This window comes from Eptesicus fuscus, chromosome 4, assembly GCF_027574615.1.
Source record: "Eptesicus fuscus isolate TK198812 chromosome 4, DD_ASM_mEF_20220401, whole genome shotgun sequence".
In the NCBI taxonomy this organism is placed as follows: Eukaryota; Metazoa; Chordata; class Mammalia; order Chiroptera; family Vespertilionidae; genus Eptesicus; species Eptesicus fuscus.
In genome coordinates, this window is record NC_072476.1 from 69,086,731 (window position 1) to 69,106,362 (window position 19,632).

The window sequence follows — 19,632 nt, forward strand, 5'->3', positions numbered from 1 at the left end:
AGCAATGGGATTTCAGTTTATACAGCTAATCCCCCTTTTCTAAGATCTTCCTTAGGAAGTGAGATCCATGGGAGCCATGAAGAAGCTTCTCCCTGAAGTGGGTCTGTATTGATGCAAAGAGTGGACTGTGGTGGCCATGAAAATGTATCACTGAGATCTTCCCTTGCATAGTCGAGCTGACAACTCTAGTTACTGCCCCTATGGATCAACCATTGTGTTCATACTAAGGCCACGCTACCTGTATTCTGCTTTCAGCTTATAAATGAGCAAGGCTCATCCTTGCTTTAGAAGATACAAGACCCTTCCAACAGGCATGAAGACTTCCCATTGGCCTGGATAAAACTTTCTTGGAACTGTTTTGTAGTCTTTTCCTACCCAATCTTTCCTCCTTCCCTGTCAATCTAGCACTGTGCTTGTTTGAATGCATCTTCCTTCTTCTGTTCCCTCCTCACAAAAACAGCTTGCATGTTGAATCCTATCTTGGCATCTGCTTCTAGGCAGATCCAAACACAATTAATATTCTGTATTCTTCCTGATAATTTGTCTACTTGTTCTATGGAATACTGAGAGAGGAGTTTGTGTGTGTGTGTGCTTGTCTGTTTCCTCTTCCAGTTCTGTCCGTTTGGGCTTTATGCATTTTGAAACTTGCTATTAAATGAACATGTATTTTGAGTTTTTAAGTCTTCTTAGTGAATTTACATGTATGTACATATGAAATGTCCTCCTTTATCCTTTTTTTCTGAAATCTACTTTAATAATTAAATAGAGCCTGTGAAATAATATAGTATGTGTGTGTGTGTTATAATACATATCTGCCTCCTGTTCCTGTCACAGAGCTTCTAAAATTCTTGTAATTTCCTAAGTGATAAGAATGCTAGGAACATTTTTTGTTGTAATATTTGGTCTTTGACTCCAGTTCATGACACGCAAATCCCTTGGAATTTCCTAGGTGATAAAAGTGTCTTTTGTTCTAATGAGGTGACTTACAAATATTATTTTTATCATTGCCTTAAAAAATATTTTTACTTCCTGCTACTTGTAATTGGATGTTACTTGCCCTTCTTAGTAACATTTTTAAAAAATCAGGGAAACCAAAGAGATTAAGGAGAGTTTTATTCTAAAGATAAGACATACAATTTTACATTTTCCCAAGTCTACAAAAACTCTCAGAGTAGAAATATCTTTCTGTCTGTCATACCAGCAGACAGATTACTTATAAATTGGGAAAGGGAAAGTTCACTTTCTGCCAAACTGAGGCAAAGGCGGTGGCACCTTTATATCTTGACCTCGCTCCAACTTCTTCTCACAATCCACCAAGTAATTGACTCCATCGATGACTATCTGAACAAGCTCAACCTGTGACAGTGGAAAAGATGAATGATTAATTTTCATAGGAGACACATACAATGCATTGATCAATAGGAACAATACTGGGACAATGAGAACTTGCCATATTAGATAGACTATAACCATCTCTTCTTTCTCATTTTTTCTTTATGGGGTTGTGGGAGAAGGATGTCTGTTGGTCACTGTCAGAGATGGGAAGCAGAGACATTTTACAGGGCTTCTCATGATGTCTCTTTAGTTAAGTTGGGGTTACTACTTTGTGTGTGAGAACTTTTTTCATATGTGAAAACCATCAGTTTGCATCTCAGATACTTTCCCCCCATCAGTCTCAGCTGTAAAATAACAGAGTTTGTCTAAAGGTGAAATTACACAGTGACACCCTTGTGTTGTTCTTTGGCCTGGATCTGAATTCTGGCCTCCCACTAGGCTATCCAAGCACTGAATATGCTATCGTTCAGATATTATCGTTTACACAGTAAATGTCTTTCTGAAAATTGGTTTAAAATCAAATGTTTAACAGTTTAATAATGCTTTTACTCACCAGACAAGTTTGCTACTGAAAAGAAATGGTGAATGATATTAAGATAAACTTAAGTTTTCTGTTTTTTGAAAAAAATGTTAGAACTTTGGTTTACAAATATTGATGTTTTTAAAATTAGAGCAGACCTACATATGAATTTTTTTTCTGGGGTCACCTCCCTAACAAATTACTTGCACTGTTCCTGCAGAGACCCAAACTAAGGTAGTAACTAGTTAGATAATGCCAGACAGCACTAAAATACATTATTTAACTCAAGGATGAACAGTAAGGATGGAAGGGATAGTTGAATATTATATCTGAACATACCTTAAGCATGAGGGAATCCAGTCCCCTGCCCACCTCTTTTCATGCCTAAAACAACTGAGGCTTGCCCTAGCCGGTTTGGCTCAGTGGATAGAGCACTGGCTTGCAGACTGAAGGGTCCCAGGTTCGATTCTGGTCAAGGGCACATGCCTGGGTTGTGGGCTCAATCCTCAGTAGGGGGCATGCAGGAGGCAGGCCATCAGTGATTCTCTCTTATCACTGATGTTTCTCTCTCTCTCTCCCCCTCCCTTCCTCTCTGAAATCAATAAAAAGTATATTTTCTTTTTGAAAAAGAAAGAAACCGAGGCTCCATGAAAGGTTTGGATCAGGAAGTTAGTCATTACTAAGCATATTTTGTATTCATCCAATTGACCCATCCCAGTGTTGAAGAGGGTGGAGTGAGATGGTCTCTCATTGATTGCCAGTGGGACTGTATCTTGGTATAAATCTCCTGATAGGGAACTTGGTTATAAGGACCCCTCATCTTTAACCCAGAAATTCCTTTCCTATGAATTTTATTTTAACTAAATAATCAGAATTGTGATTATTGTTATGCAAAGAGATTGGCATAGACTTATATATAGAGATGGCCAAACAAAACATCAAATTATCAGGGAGATATTAAATAGATAATTGACTATCTTTAATGGACTGTTATTAAACATTATGTTTTTGAAGAGTAATATAGGAAAATGCTCATGATATAATACATTGGGGAAAGCTGTATTATAACATCAAATATATACTATAATACCAAATTTTGTTTAAAAAAACCAAACAACAACAACAACAACAAAAACCCAAACTTTTTTTGAATAAGTATAAAAGTGGGAGGTAATTCAGAATAATGTCCATGATGGTTATCTCAGGGTTGTTAGGTTAAATTTGAATACTTTTTGGTATTTTTTTTTAGCTTTTATTGTGATTATCTATTAACTTAATTAGACATAGAATGTTTTCAAAGCAATGACTACCTTGCTTTCCATTAATAAAAATCTAGTTAATATTACAAGCAGACAGGGCTAGGCCCAGATTTTCTTCATTCACTACACCACACATTAGTTAGCACATTTCAGAAGTTGTGGCATTTTTAGCTGCTTCTTCCTCAAGTTCTTCGCCAGAGCTGGTTTACATAGGCTGGTTTAATTGTTTTGAGTATTTTCTCCTTTCTTTTCCTTAGTTTACTGGGAGGCATACCAATAGGCAATGAAATATTCAAAAGCTGGCAAGAAAGAGCATCGATAATCCACAGATTGAATAACCAGCCACTGAGTTACTAAGCATTGTATGTAATAAGAAGAGGCTTTTAAATTAGTGATGGGCATAATACATCCAATGGGATCACATCCAGATAAATTGATAGAATGTACTGAGGTCAGTATTTGCTTAGGATTCAGCTGCATGTTGCTTAAGTGTGCTCTTTACGAGTCACCTCCTGCATCGCTCCAGGCCTGCATGCAGTGTATGAATCCTTTCCATCCTATATACTCACAGAATCCTAAGGGTTATTTTATGAGCATAATCATATGTATACCTAGTGCATAGCTTATTTCTCATCTGTAGCCCTAAAAATAATGTTTCAGAAAGTATCAGGTATCTAAAAATGCCTAAATGAAGATGACAGTATGTGGCCTTCATTCACCAAAGGAAAATCAAGAGAAAAATCCACTATTTTATCACCCTCAGTGAGAGAGCACACGTGTTCCCTGACTTCACAGGGAGGCACCACTACTGTCCTTTGGCATAATAGAGCTCCTGCTGCTGAAGACCTGGAATAGCTCCCAGGGGCAGGCTGGCGACCACAGTCCCACTGCGCGTCCTTTGCTTGCCTGTCCAGTCCCAGCTGACATTGTGCTTACCTTCATGCAGTGTTTCCTGTGGAAGAATAGCCCTACAGAACCAAACACTAACGTGACTGGGACTCAGGAGGTCTCGGGTTTTGTGAATAAGGTAAGGCTGTTAGGCTACTTCTTTTTCTCGTAGGCTGATTTTGTTAGTTCATGTTCAGAGAGTGAGAGAGATGTTACCTCTGACCGACCAATTCGATCTATGTTGGAAATATCGTACACGTCTGCCACGGCCGCAGTGTCCACGCCGCCGGTGCCACGCTTCTGCAGCCTCAGGTTCTCCAGGATCTTAGAAAAGCGGGGATCCTGGGACAGGGATAACACAGTGTTGTAGGGGCAAAACCCATGCACTGTCATCGGCACTTTCACGTAGAAAAGACATATAATGAAAGCTAATAACAGTTAGTGTTTATTAAGCATATATTTACTATACCATGGCTCTGTGCTGGAACTTAACCTTACAACAACCCTATGAAGTAGGTTTTGCTTTCACCCCCATTTCACAGATGAGGAAACTAAGGCTCAGAGGAATTAACTTGCCCAAGGTCACACATCTAGAAGGTTGCAGAGCTGTGTTTTAACTTCTTTTCTTAACAATTTTATTAAGTTTATTGGGGTGACATTGGTTAGTAAAATTATATAGGTTTCAAGTGTATTATTGTTAATTTCTATACTGCTTTTGTCACCTCTGGATGCCAGCTTTGGTGAGTTTTCATTATTCATCTTTATAATAGTTATCACTGATGTGATTAAATCATGACGTTAAATCACATCAAGCATTTTTTTCTAGAATTGGAATTTTGAACAATAAAAGTTTTCATACCTTTTTGGCAGAAAGCACATTTTCTAAAATTGTTTTAAAGTATTTGGTTCACTTGCTGTGGCAGAAATTAATTGCCCACCAGAATCCTTTTTTCCTTCCCTTCCACAGTGGAGCTGAGGAAGTGACCACTGGCTAAGTTCTTGCTAAGTCTGAGCAGAATGATGTGTGCCTCCAGGCCTAGACCTGAAATCTTTACATGGAAACATTTGCGCGCTCTCTCTCTCTCCATTTCCCATAAGCTCCAACGTGGGGCCTGATGGTAACCATGCAAAGGGGGCAAGTCCCAAGACAGTGGAACTCCAAGCGCAGTTTCCTGACCAGCAGCATCAGCGTCACCTGGGAACTGGGTAGACATGCAAATCCGGCAGGTGGGCCTAGCAGTCTGTGTTTTTACAAGCCTCCGGTGAGTCCGGTGCAGTCTCAGGTCTGAGACCCTCTCCACTAGGAGAGACAGAGAAGGAGCTGGGAGGAACCCCAAGGAGCAGAGCAGCCCTTCTATCTCTCCGGGTTTGCCATAGGAGGGAGAACGTGAACGTTTGTTCTTGAAGCCACAGCTCTTTCTTAGAGCCCCTTCACCTCTGTCCTGCTGAAACAAATGTCTTTCGTGGTAAACTTAACCTTCGCTCACTATTTTTGGTTGTAGGTGCAGAAAGTAAGGATTAAGGCATGGGCAGTGACATTCTCTCCCTCCACAAAGCAGTCCCCTCTGAGGGGATGCTGGAGGAGCCCAACAGGGCTGCTGGCTACATCACATTACCTTGCTCAGCTTCGGGATCTTAACGTGGACACCAGCCCGTAATCCTGTGCCAAGGTTCGAAGGGCAGGTCAGAATGTATCCGAGGCGCTCATTCCACATGAACTCCCAGCCTCGTTCTTGGATCAAGCGTTCTACCTACAACAGTGAACAAATGATGGAGTTCTCCAATGTCCATTCATTCAGCACACCCCAAACGTCAGGGAGAAGTGTGTGTATGTGAGTGCCATCATCCCTAGGATACATGAGCCCCATCTTGGAAGGCACTGCATTGTCTTCTTTTAAGAATGGAAAATAAAGGTATTTTATTTTAGTGAATATTCAGAAATCTCTGATAACATCTTACCTCTTTTAGTCCACGACAGAATCGCTCAAATACTCTTTTCATATTGCCTCCTTTTTCCATAGAGATTACCCTGGTGTGGTCTTCCTCATTAATCCAGATGAGAAATGTCTTGTCAAAATTATGCCTAATGAAGAGAGAAATATGGTGTTGAGTGTTAATTATATTTGTTTCAACACATGAAAATTCCCATTACCTCTGTGGCTTGATTGCTTCATTTCATCTTCCTCATTTCTTAGATGGCCCTAATCTCATAATTGTGCCTGAACAAGTACTATAAAATACTGTTACAGCCCTAGCTGGTTTGGCTCAGTGGATAGAGCGTTGACCTGCGGACTGAAGGGTCCCGGGTTCGATTCTGGTCAAGGACACATGCCCGGGTTGCAGGCTTGATCCCCAGTGTGGGGTGTGCAGGAGGCATCCAATCAATGATTCTCTCTCATCATTGATGTTTCTATCTCTCTCTCTGAAATCAATAAAAATATATTTTTTTAAATACTGTTACAATGACAGAATGAAGAATAAGACCACGCCGACCCTTATATATGTCATGTTTTTGCTCAACAAGAATATAATCTCCCTCATTCCTCAGATGAGGATGACAATAATTCAACTATGGTAACATTTGGCTTTGACGCTAACAGGAGTGTTTTATCTCCTAATAGAGTCAACCAAAATCTGTAGTCCTTAAAAAAAAAAAAAGGTTTTACCTGCAGCCTAAGGTATCGGAAGTGCAGAAAATTTTTACTTGTGTTTGCTATATAGATCCTGCTGATCTACTCCCACTGAGCAGCTGCTCAGGAACACTTTAATCTCATCTCTTTCGGGTAGTGTCATAATAACCTACCAAGGTATAGGAATCAAAGTGGACTGAAAACTGTTGGCCAAGATCAAATATATGTGTACTCGGTATCCATTCTTCCTCATTCGGTTTTGCTTAAATCCTCAATATTTACTTTTCATTTTCTGCTCTTTTGTTTTAGTGTCATGAAACATTTTATGTGAGGTCAAATATTATGAACCTAATTTTTTCTTAAAAAATATAATTTTTTTCTCATGCATAATTCATGCAAACCAGCCAATGTCCCTACATATCTTAGAAACATCACACACACACGCACACACGCACACATACACACACGCACAGTTTCTAAATACTCTCTCTCCGTTTAGCTCAAGCTGGGCATGCTGTCAAGTGCACGTCACCGCAACTTCAGGTTAGGACAAGCAGACGGCCTGCAGGAGAGCCTCTGCGCACACTGCAAATGTGAAACGCTGTGTCCATACCAGATTCCCCTGGCATCAGGCCAGTCCCGGGCCATCCCAGCACATGTTAATAAAGGGGACACTGGCTTATCAAACAGAAAGTGGTCCTGCAGGCCGAAAGGGACAAAGCAGAAAGGAGAAACGGGTGAGATCAGGCATGACTGCAAGTGCCGGGTGTCCAAGTTCCTACTCAGTAATCATGGCTGAGGTCTCTCAGGCCGTGGTCCTCAGCCCTGGCTGCCCACTAGAATAACCTGGGAACTTAAAAAAACAGTACTAATGCCCATGCCCCAGAGAGTCTGACCATATGAGGTGTGGCCTGGACAGTGGGCTTTTTAAAAGGTCTTCAGGTGATTCTAGTGTAGAGCTAAGGTTGAAACCCACCGGGTTAGCCCAATGGAAACACTTCATCGCTATGGAGTGTGTAAACCCCACCAGCACCAGCCCCATGCAGTGGCAGAGTGGGCAGTGAGTAAGGGGCACTCTCCTGAAAAGTCTCTTCTGCACAGCCCCCATTCTCTACGTTTCTGACATTACTGATTCATTTATTATCATTCCTTTCATTAAAACGTATTAGACCTGTGAAATAGGATCTACAAATAAAAAGAGCCACCACTAATTCAATGCTTACTCTGTGCTGGGCTCTATGCTATGTGCTTTTAATTTATTTCCTTAAGTCTCACAACGACACTATGAGGCAAGTATAATCATTCTCTTTTATAGGTGAGAAAAACTGAGATTCGGAAAGAGAAGATAACCTATCTGATATCACACAGCTAGGAGGAAGTAGAGCTTATATTCAAACCTAGACCTGAATGACTCCCAAGCTGTGCCTTCAACTACAATATACTACTCTACATATGGAAATCAATGTTGAGTGACCAACATTTTTCCTTCTGTGTGTACACAGTAAAGAGTGTGACTATGGATACCACGCATTCAGGTATTGTTACACGAAGTCAGAAATCAAGAGGCTATGGGCAGGGAAGTCTTTCTTCAATCTCTGAGAAGTAGAAGAGGTCGGAGACTTGAGCCAGGACAGACTTGTGGACAGTCACTGCCCCCAAAACAGTGTTCCTTACGCTGGAAACCAGAAGTGGCTACGTGAGGTGCAGGAGGGCTCATTCTGTAATGGGACAGGGGGAGGGTCGGCCCGAGGCTGCAGAGACCAGGAGACTGGCCTGCCTGGTTTGGAAATGAGGCATATTTTGTGACGTTGCATCTTCTGAAATGACAGATATTTGTTTCTGCTGCTCCTTGGACTTCAGTTAAAAGTTACTTTTGAAGCTGCCATCCTGTTTTAGCTGTGCTCTGGGGCCTGGTTCTGTCCACTCCAGTGTTGGAGTGAAGCTGTGGAGGCGGCAGGCATCCCAGAGGCTGGCTCCCCTGCCAGTCAGGGCGGGCCTCCACCTGGATAAGCTCCTGTCCAGGTTTTCCTAGTTTCCGCCACTTTCTGTGGGTGTGGCACAGGATTTCCACACCTTTTTTGTTTTCTTTTACCAGCTGGAGGGAAATCCTCCATTCCCCTCCACTCCTTCCCAGTCCACAGAGGAGCTTCCTCTGCAGATTTTACCCTGAGAGTATTTGCGTGGGTTGACCTAAAGTTTTTAAGGCCTCATCTTCACGAGCTCCCAGCCAGGGCAGGGCCTGAGCTCGGGGAGAGACCGCACGGCACCGGCACCGCGTGGGTCCGGGCTCAGCCCCACCCCGGCGGCCCGCGTGGTGCTGGTGCGGGGGCCACTCACGTCGATGAGCTGCTGCTGCTCCCGCTCGGTCATCTCGGACAGCTTGTAGTAGCGGCCGGCCAGGTCGCCCTTGAGGCCCTCCAGGGCCGTGATGGCCACGTTCTCCACCTCCCTGCGCTCCGCCCGGGAGCAGGCTGGCGGCAGGCTCAGCCCGCGGATGCTGCGGCCGGTGCGCACCCGGGACGACAGCACGTAGCGCTCGTCAAACTGCCCGTGGGTGATCTGCGGACAGAGCGGGGGGGTCACGCAGCAGCCCGGCCCGGCCCCCGGCCACACCCACCGCCGGGCAGGGACCCCCGGAGAGACCCGCAGGCACTGGGCGCATTTGCACAACTAACAGTGCGGGAACCTTCTGGGACTGGGCGTGGGTGGGAGCGGGCGGCAGGGGCTTTGGGGATGGGCGAGACGGGGCAGCCCGTTAGGTGCGCTGCGAAGAAAGGACTTGCTTTAGGAGAGGCCTATGCTGACCACACCGCCACCTTTGGGACTTCCCTGACCTCGGGGCCCTCCAGGAAGCAGGCTGCGCTCCGGTGTCACGGACTTTAAGGGGCATCTGACCCAGGGGCCCCTCTCCGGTGAGGGCGCTCCTCTCTGTGGGCCTGGAGCGCCCGCTGCACAGGAGGGTCGGAGGCGGCTGAGCCTACCTTGGATGCGTCCAGATCCGTGGGGTGCTTCATCACCCGGGGGTCGTAGCCATTGTGCCTGAGTTTAATGACAGGGTCAAAAAGGTCGGCAAACACCTGCAGGAGGAAAGATGCTCCTGTTTCTCTTTAACTGGTTCGTCTACTAGGAAAAGACGACCGTGCAGGAAATGGTGTGAGCGGGTTAGCAGTTAGTAACGACGAAGGTGATGATGGTGACGGTCGACTTCCACCCGAGAAAGCCTCCTGGGGGCAGGACTCCGCCGTGGTACCCTCCTCCCTAAAGGTTGCTCTAAGCTCCCTGCCATCTGACTGAACAAGGACATCTTGCGTTTAAGGATCTGGAGGTCTTGCCTTTGCGGGGTAAAAGAAGCCGCTAGATCAGAGGCTAAGTGGTTCTGTGGTCAAAGGGAAGGTGAGTTTCTAGAGTTTAAGCAACAGAATACATTCGTGGAACCCTCCGGCTGCACCAGAAGAAAAGCATCCAGCATCAGTTAAGGGCAGAGCAGGGACCCCTCACGCTGTGAGGACCTTCCCAACCCGACATACCTCGTGCAAAATCTATTTTTTAAAACTAAAAACTTTAGGAGCAACCTTTAAGTAAAAGAACATTAAGAGAAGCCATAACAGAGCACCCTGCAGGCTTAGGGAGCTGTGGGGAGTGGGGGTGGGGTGTTGGGGCCAGGGAGCTAACTCTAGTCTGCGACTCTGGGGAGCCCAGAGCTGCGAATTGCATTGCTGTGCCTGAGGGAGCTACCAGCCTCAAGACGGCCCCTTCCTCCTCCTGAAGGCTGCCCTCCCAGGGAACTGCCTTCAGCTCCTGCAACAGAAGGGCAAGGAGGGGGCCTCGGGGAGGCAGCTGCCAGGACTAGAGGCTGCTCTGTGGAGAGGGCCAGCCGGTGGCTGAGCTCCCCAGCGGCGGGCCATCCTGTGCTTCTGTGCCAAGGACGAGGATGCGGAGATTATGGGATTTCCCAGAGACTTGAACTCAGAAGCCTGGGCTGCAGTGGCTGTGTAATGAGTAATTCTCGAACTAAAGACACACCACACCGTCCTCCACCCTCAGTAAAGCCCAGCCACTAACACATCATCTCCTAGCGTCTTACGGTGAATACACACCAATAAAATAAAAAGCACATATTTTCCCAATCCGTCCCCTTGACAACCTCAGAGAGCTCTGTCATGCAACCAATTCCTCCCTGGGAGGGATGCTAGAGCGACAGCAAGGGAAGCCTTGTCCCTGGGAAGCTGCAGACCTCATTGCTCCGGAAAGCTTTCCGGATGTTCTGCTGGCTTCCCTGTAGGGCAGCCCTGCCTGAGAAGGCAGGAAGCTGGAACCCTACAGAAAGGGACTTGCACCCAGAGCCTCCCCCTCCCACTCCAGAACCTACAGCCGATAGTTTTACCTCATAGGACTCCTCGTCACCAGCCACCATGCCCACAGTCTTTATGAAGGGGTGACCGGGGTTGTCCACTCCAGTCTGGATACACTGGTCCAGAGTGTAGCCTTTGGGCGTCATCTTGTTGCGGAGCTTGGCGTAGATGGAGGGGGTGAGGCACTCGGCCATGCAGTTATTGTGCTTGCGAAGGTCAGGGTAGTCTGCACTGTGCACCAAGGGGACAGGCTTTCAGGGAGCAGCCTGAAGGGAGGGGCCTGTGAATGGGCTTTGTGTCTGCCCATCCTTCCCCCAGGCTCTCCTTAGCCAGTAAGCACGAGACACTTGGCTAGGAGCCATGACTTCTGTAAGCCAGCGTAAAACAAAACAAACAAACAAACACAAAATCCCCTGAACTGCCAAAGAAAGGGACCTGGCTGCAGCGGCCCAGACCGGCTCATGTTCATGTAAAAGGGAGGTAGAGTGAAAATAATTAGAAAATAAATTGAGTGGCAGGCACTTTTGAACCCAGAAGTTTTGGTAAAGTACAACAGGTGCATTTTGGTGCCTTGGGTCTAGTGGTAGAGGCTGAAACCCTGCAGGTGGGACCACACAGAAATGCAGCCATTTATCCGCCCTCTTTCTCTGATGCAAGCTCTGTGACTATCTGCTTTGTTGAGTCTGGCTATTGAAACAGGCATTCAGTAAGTATCTGTCGGAATAATACATAGAAAGAAATAAAATGTCCTACCCTGGGATATAAGTTGGTTGAAGAATAGGGGATGGGGGACCACCACAGGCTCAAACACAGGCAATCTCAGCTCAGGAATTCCTGAGGTGCATGGTGGGAGCCGGTCATCCCCTCAGAGACCCTGATTCCCACAAGAACCAGTAAATGTCTCTGAGAAACTCCAGGCTTTCCCCGCCTCTCCCATCCACCCCTGCATGTGGAATCCCTTAGTCAGCTCGGCACTTCAGCTCTAGTTAGTGTGTGCTGTCTCAGTCCTGGCCAGGTTCCCAGGGCTGAAGAAACAAGTCCATCTTCAAGCCACGCCCCCACATCTCGCCTGCCATGCCCTTTAAAGCTGACACTTAAAATCAGCACTCTGTCATTACATCTTCCAGAAGGCATTGTGGCCCTGGATGAGGCCTGAGTCTGCAACCAGTGTCCCTGAATTTGCATTTGGCTGCACTAGTTGTGTGCACTTAGGCACTATTTAATGTTTCTAAGCCTCCGTTTCATCACAAAGGGATGCTAAGGCGAATAAATAACATAGATACTCCATGTGTAGTGCTTAACACACATAACAGTGCTCAACAAATGTTAACTGTGACTATTCCTATCCAACTAGACGGCAAGCTCTGGGCAGGAATGGTGACGCTACACTTCCTGTATTCGCCACCTCGCTGTCCTCCAAGGCAGTGTCCACAGGGGAAAGCAGAGTTCGGGCTGGCACCTGGAGCTATTTGAAAGCCAAGAGGACTTACCTGGGAGGGAATAGCTTGTGCTGTTCCCGGGCCTCAGCACGCACATTCTGCCGGTTCACCAGGTACCCAGTGGTCAGGGCACTGGTGCCCAGCGTAGCAAATAACAGAGAAGCATTGCGGCCAGTTAGCAACTTGGAGAAGGCACTGGCCATCCTTCCTCTTGGTTGAGTGTCTGGAAAGCAGAAAAGCTGGATTAGACAGCCTCACTGGATGGCCCTGGACGCCAGCGTGGAGATGAACCGGCACGAGAAAGAACTGCAGCAGCCAGAGCCAGACTTCTGGTTTGTTTTGCTCTTTCTTCCTTTCTCCCCCACACCCCTTCACACTGCTTGGGGGAATCTGGCTGGTTTTACACATTGGGAATGTCAAACTCCCTGAAGTCCATGACCCTTTCTCCAGGGATATGATATGGGAAAAATGAGCCCAAACAGGATTTCCACTTTCTGGCTACCCAGAAGGTCCTTTCCATCCCTTCATGCCCAAGCAAGCCTCACTGTCTTTTTTAACTAACATTTATTAAGCTCCTACCATGAGGCATGTACCATGCAAGGGGCCTTATGAACATTGTCTTTAGTCTTTGCAACAATCTGCCAAGTGGGCATTATTTTACAGGTGGGGAAACTGAGGTTCATGACCTCCAAATCTCAGGGCCAGCACCTTGAAGAGCTGGGATTTGAACCCAGGCTTGTCTTTAGCCCTGGATTCAAGCCTCTTGCAAACCCCAGCACCTACAGACAGCCCCTCACTGACCAGCAGTTACCGGGGAAATGACCTTTGTGGTTGAGGACCTAGGAGTGCCACAGATCACTCCACTCCCGTTAAACCCCTAAGACCACAGCAATGCATTTATCACAGCAGCTCCTCGTCATAGGATTATCACCTCAGAGCATGTGACTCTCCCCGAGTCCCAGAATATTCTTTCTAAGCCTGTTCTCTTTCCCTGTCCTCAAACTCCTGCTGAAGTGGCCTGGACGCCAGGGGTACCTCTGCCCACTCCACTCTGATGCCAGGTGCCCGACACAACAGCCAGCCTGCTGGGCCAGTCTGCCTTCCCCTGAGATTTGTTCTTGTCTTCTGTCTCCTTCCCTTCTCTCTCCTCCCTTGTACAGAACTAGGGATTGCAGGGGTGAAGAAGGAGGTCATTTCTCGCTCTGAAGAAGCTGTCTGCCTCAGTTTCCCTAACCTGGAACACCTTTGTGACTCCTGACTTATACAGCATTGTTTACAGCATCAGAACTAAAATCTGGCAGAATTGCTGAGCTCCAAGCCAAGGAGACTTTTACCTGGGGTGCAAGATGACAGCCAGAGACAATAATAGTGTTTTATTCCTACACTCACCCTCTCCATTAAAAAACAAGGACCACCAGATTATGCCCTTTTGTCAGGGTGCCCAGGAGCTGTATATCTCTGTGCCCCAGGCAAGGGTACTGAGAGTCTGGGTCCGGGTCTAAGGGTTTTGTCTGGTTCCATGACATTTGGAACGTGCAGGTGTTGACTTCTGCCATTGCCTCAATTCTGAGCCTCCTGGTTGTCCTGAATATCCTGGATGGAGACACCGTGGGTGCCTTTCTGCTGACTCAGAGTCATTTCTGGTCCAGCTGGACACAGTGCCCATGTGTCTGAGCTCCTTGGGGACGGAGGGCAGTGGCAAGACCACGTGTCAGCTTTCCATCCAGAAAGAATCACCCCCAAAATAGTGAATGTCCAGGGTTGAGCCAGGTCCACAGAACACTCTGAACCACTTCCCACAGTTGCCAGCCTCCTAGGCCAGCAGAAAACGGCTGTCTCCTCCCATTCTGAGAGAGCAAAGGATTCACATCACTCATCACCTACTGGGCACCCTTGGGCATCTCTGTCTTACTCAGCAAGTAGGAAGTCACAGGCAGGAGATGTTCACAGCCTTTACCTACAAGACAGAGGCCTTGCCTAGGATTCCTTGTGAGGAAGACATAGGACCATTACCAGCCTCCCCTCTAAGGGTACATGGTTTTTCAGAAAATAGGCGGTTGGAAACATCTAGTCCTTTGAAATGCTGTAAAGGAGGAGGTGCCTCCTGGCCTGCCCAAGGTTAGGATTCTCTGTGGCTTCTCAGGCAGGGTAGATGTGACCTCCAGCAGTCACCTTCAAGACTGGCCTCCTCTGGGGCTCCTGACTCAGTGAGCAGGAACTCCAAGAATGTTTGACTCACGCTCCTGCTGGGTTTCCTCTGAGAAGACAAAAAGGTCCTTCTTGAAGCTGCCACAGAGATGGAGACCCAAGGCCTCCGAGCCAGGAACCCATCCCCCTCCTGCCTCTGAGCACCCACGACCCCCCAGGCCGAATCCTCTCCCTCCCCCACAGTTTCCTGAACTTTCCTCAGCCAGTCCTTTAGGAAAATCCACCTGCCCATTCTCGGAGGATGTGATTTGATCCTGAAGCTGGCAGAGCACACGGGAGCATGTGGCACTCCTGTGCTTTGCTGGGCTGGCGCCTTAACCCATCACCTACAGGAGGTTCAGCGCTAAAGGCGGGGGTCTTTGGAAGAGGTGCTTATAGATGCGAAGGAGGAAGCGGGTGCTCACACAGCCCAGGAACGCCCAGATCTCTCCAAGAGCCCTCTGGGTCAGGAAGCCCCTGGGTCAGTCAAGTCCCTGAGGTGGTCTTGTTCTCCACAGAGAGAACATACCAAGGACACCAGGCATGGGAAGTGTGAGAGCTGCAGGCAGGAAAAAGGCCCTCTGGTAACAGCACACCAGTTGCATTAGCGTGGCCTTGTCATGGGGGCATTCACCGCCATGCACGTGGCCCCAGCTGACCCTGTGTGTTGGGGGCGGGGGGGAGGGGTCTGCAGAGCAGGAAGGCCTGAAGGGCAGCACTAAGGAGAGCCGGAGGGTTTGGCTTGTTCTGGCAAATGTGTTCTGGCAAATCCTCACCGGAGCTGCCCAGTTCTCCACATGCACCAGGTCATTCAAAGGCACAGATGTCACTCACTCACGAAACAAGAACAGGGCTGACAGCAGCTCACCGAGAGCCGACTAGCCGAACACATACAGGCAATGCCCAGCAGTTTTCCCCTCCAGTGGGGAAGAAACAGTACTTGGCCCGTTATTAATGTGTTCGTCATTTCAAGAACGATGCTCTAGCAATAATGTGAACCAGTTTAAATTGGATCCAGCTCCTGGGCCGACTGGTAATGAGCTCCTTTTGGGGGCCTCGCAAAGTTCATTTTCCAGTTAGTATATCCCAAGCCATTGACTTGCACCTCTGCTTGCTGCGGAGGAAAACCTCTCCCGGAAACAAACCCATTAGTCTCTGTAAATTACAAGGGAGGGAACGTTGAAGGTTAAAATCCCACATCCAGTGGCATTTAGATGTGTGTGTTTTTTTCCCATCAAGAAAAAAATCCTGATTCTCTATCAAAAACAAGCATTGCAAAGCAGGGTGCTGGTGGGGTTCCGGCACCTCATGCAGACAGAGCTGTCCCACGGGAAGGACCTGTCCCCTGTCCCTGTGCCCGTGTGCAGGGGACAGGGGAGCCTTCAGCCCAGGGCTTCTTTAGTTACCACCAAAGTGCCAGGATAACCGTCCTACAGGTGGTCCCGGCCTCCAGCCCTGGGGCCACGGCTCACCAGACCCCCCACACCGGCTCTAGCAAGGCCCCCGCTAACGAGGCATAAAGCTGAGTTTCATGGTCTCACTGACCTTGGAGCCGGAGTCTCTCGCGTCCTGCCGCAAGCACACAGCCAAGCGGTGTGTAACGCGAGCTGGCTGGGCCCGGCCTGGCCAAGGCTCGGGCGGGGCGGGGCGGGGCGGGGCTGGGCCCCTCTGGCCAATCCCATCCGGGATCTCTGGCCACACTTGTTCCCCCAGCTGTGCCCTTGAAGGCCAGCCCCGGACTCCTCTGCCACCAGCCCTGCGCTCTTTCTAGCACCTGCCCTTTCTCTGAAATGGTTCCCTCGCCCAAGTGTGGTCCTGGAAGCTGCCGCCCCCGGGCTCTGGGCGGGGTTTGGGGGCCTGCAGCCCAGATCCCTGGCTGCCCAGTCCTGCAAGACCCTGCATCAAGGTGGAAGGGCCTGCAGGGAAACGGTCACACCAGTTAGGGGACTTGTTTCTACCTTCCCTCAGGAGCACGACCCCTGGGGCTGCGGTCAGGTCTGCAGAATGACCCCCACCCCAGCCGCCCAGGTCTGAGAGGAAGAGATGTCTGAGGCTCCCGCTCTCCTGCTGCTGATCAAGCTCTGGGCCAGGGACTAGGGACCTCCTCCCACCTAGCCTGGGGCCCCGATTCAGGGAAATCACAATCACTTCGGAAGCAGATTGCTAGGTAATCTCGCTTTCTATCCACACCCGCTTACTATGCCACCCAGCAAACCCAGCAGGCCATATTCCCGCTTAAAAATAGCCCTCCTTGGGGCAGGCACCGCAAACCGGAAAGGTTGGCCGTAAATAGCAGTGACCCACCAGGACTTTGGACAGCTGCCCTGCCACTGGAGCCGCCTAGCCCCTGGTGACTGTCACGTAGGCAGCCTCTGCGGCCACGTGCACACCAACAACTGGTTCCTTTTCTTCTCTGGGACCAATCGGTGCTCAGAGCCGATGATGGAGCAGGGGGTGGAGCCCGGGAATAACCTTCCACCTAGAGTGGCTCTCTTTCAGGGTTTCCGGTTCTTTTCCAAGTAACCCATAGCAAAGCACCTATTTTCCCTTTGCACGGGGGTACTGACTGGGAGACCATAGGAGGGGGCCTTCCGGGGGCTGGAAAATCCCCTGCTTTGGGAGTGTTGTGTGGGTGCACACACGTGTAAAATCTTCCCAAGTTGTACACTTAGGATTCAAGCACTTAACTGTGTATCTGTCACACCTCAGTGAGTACATATGTGATCACAATGACCTGCCACACTGAGTTGAAATTTTTACAAAGCAATACTTACCCTTTCTACACCTGGCATACTCAGATATTTTCTCGGCCCTTCCACGTCATTTCATTAGAACAGTCGTAGACTGGGACCAAGCAAACGGATTGCATGATCCTCTTAAGGGTCAGAGTTCCCAGTGTGCACACTCTCCTGATGGACCAAGGCCCTCCCACCCCTGCGGGCCGCTCCTGGCCGAAGGAAAAGCGAACTGGAAGCCTGTGGGGCTGACCAGCTGCTGAGGGGACTGGGCTCTGCGGGTCAGGATGGGGGACAGGAGTGAGGGGCGTCTAGGCTTATTTCTTCCCAAATAGTTCTTTTGCACACACACAGTTTCAAGTCAGTTCAGGTACCAAGTGAAATAAAACCCTGAAATAGCCCACATCCCAGACACAGAAAACAAAAGGCTTTTTAAAAAAAAAATCCTCACCTGAGAATATGTTTATTGATTTTAGAGAGAGGGGCTGAGGAGAGAGAGAAAGAGAGAGAGAGGTTGCCTCCAGTTTGCACCCCGAATTGGCATCCCAAATATGCACCCCTACCCTGGATTGAACCTGCAACTTAGGTATGTGCCCTAACCTGGAATCGAACCCACAACCTTTTGGTGTACCGGACTATGCTCCAACCGAGCACCCGACAAGGGCGAAAATGATAAGGCCTTTAAAAAGCACAGGAATGTAGAGTGTAAAGAATGGCAGTTACATTAAGAAACCCTTCTTTTAGCTCTTTTCCCAATTCCTCACAAATGGACATTAGGGTGCCCATCTATAAACCTTATCTCAACCCTTCATTTTATAATGTAATTTTATGTAAGTTAGTTGGGACATGGTTAAGAAAAGGGGGTGTCACTCTTTGGGGGCCTGGTCACCTTCAAGCATATTATGAAGGTGGTTGATAGGCATGGCAACCTCTACACGTGATGCACAGCAGAGATTCCAGATTTCCCAAAATCCTTCAAATGCCACCCTTGTTGTATGCCATTATTCCTCTCTCATCGTTCCAACTCTCTTCAAAGTGCAGGGCTCCACCCAATCCCTCGTAGCCAGTGCGGCCATGTGGCTGGCTCTTGCCACTGAGACAGGAACAGACATGAAATACACAACTGCCATATCATTTGCTTGAAAGGAAATCTGTTTGGGGCTTATTTCTTTTCTGCCCCTGAATCCAGTTGGAATCTGGATATAGCAGGACCCAGAATTGACTGACAGGCAAGGATGGCCAAGGAATGAGATGAAGGGAACCAGGCTTCCTGAATCCCCACCTGCCTGATTGCTCAGCTCCCCCCGACCCCTAAACTTTAGAAGTAAAACATTTCTGAAGGAGCTCATTGCTATGAAGAAGACCCTGTAGAAAAATACAAAAAGAATAAAAGAGACGAGTGAGCCATTCGAGAATTCAAGAAAGGCGAAGTTTAATTTGCATATAGGCATAGCCCATACCTCACACGGCAAGTGTTAGGCCAAAGCACAAATCCCTCTGTCGGAATCACAAGTCAGTAGATTTCCAAAGTAACTGGACACAAACAGTACGCTTCTCAAAGTAACACATGGGTCTGTCCCTTACACACACACACACACACACACACACACACACACACACACACAGAAATACATTTAAATCTTCTGCAAGAGAGAGATGAGGATGGTAATCATGTGACCTCACATTTGGACAGCACTTTACAGTTTACAGACTAACCCATTTTGTCCTCATGACAGCCCTGTGAGGTAGGCAGCACATAAATTACTATTTACTTCACTTGTAGGCGAGAAAACAGGCTCAGAGAGGTTTCAGCACGGCCTGAGGTTTCCCAGCTGTGGATGTAGAATGGGGTCTGGGACTCGGCGCTGGGAAGCCTCATCCAGTGGCCTGTCATAACTGCCTTTCTAGGGGAAAGGGAAACGGGTGAGTAAAAGACAGTGGTTCAGCGTATTAAGTGGAATTATTATTTTCCTTGAGCAGATGAGATCAGGTACAATCAACCTTAATGTTAAAGTCATGCTGTGTGGCAGCCCAGATAAAGAATTTTTGGAATTATTCATGTATTCATAACTACAACAAAGTGGTTGTTTTCTACTTTCTGTTTGTCTCTGCCCTGCCTTACTATTATGTCACTAACTGAAATGAAGAAATGTCACTAGGTCAGATTTCATTGACTCAAGTCTTATTAACAGGATTCACACAGTAGCATCTGTAATCAAGTCAGTATTTAAACTTACAATCTGTTGTCTTACTGAAAAGAAAAGGACTCTTACTCATTTATTTCTTC

At 47.9% G+C, this 19,632-nt stretch overlaps 2 protein-coding genes and 1 long non-coding RNA gene across 3 annotated transcripts in view; 1 reads left to right on the plus strand and 2 right to left on the minus strand.

Annotated features, from left to right (window-relative positions):
• Nucleotides 1-1,097: 1,097 nt before the first annotated feature.
• Nucleotides 1,098-16,179, minus strand: CKMT2 (creatine kinase, mitochondrial 2). The gene is made up of 10 exons (XM_008161989.3): nucleotides 16,156-16,179; nucleotides 12,475-12,646; nucleotides 11,017-11,215; nucleotides 9,614-9,709; nucleotides 8,970-9,191; nucleotides 7,246-7,331; nucleotides 5,962-6,085; nucleotides 5,619-5,753; nucleotides 4,219-4,344; nucleotides 1,098-1,356 (listed from the first exon to the last, which is right to left on the minus strand). Exons 2-10 carry the CDS (start codon nucleotides 12,624-12,626, stop codon nucleotides 1,237-1,239), a joined length of 1,260 nt encoding a protein of 419 aa, XP_008160211.1. The 5' UTR covers nucleotides 12,627-12,646; nucleotides 16,156-16,179; the 3' UTR covers nucleotides 1,098-1,236.
• LOC129148722 (uncharacterized) lies at nucleotides 4,059-5,933 on the plus strand. The gene is made up of 2 exons (XR_008555686.1): nucleotides 4,059-4,141; nucleotides 5,628-5,933. It is a non-coding gene; the product is annotated as an uncharacterized LOC129148722 (long non-coding RNA).
• Nucleotides 16,180-18,937: 2,758 nt separating the features above from the next.
• The window catches only part of RASGRF2 (Ras protein specific guanine nucleotide releasing factor 2), a 188,440-nt gene continuing 187,745 nt past the window's right edge, over nucleotides 18,938-19,632 (minus strand). Inside the window, exon 28 of the mRNA XM_054715119.1 lies at nucleotides 18,938-19,249. The gene's annotated coding sequence lies outside the window, so the exon portion shown is untranslated. The remainder of the gene's footprint in view (nucleotides 19,250-19,632) is intronic.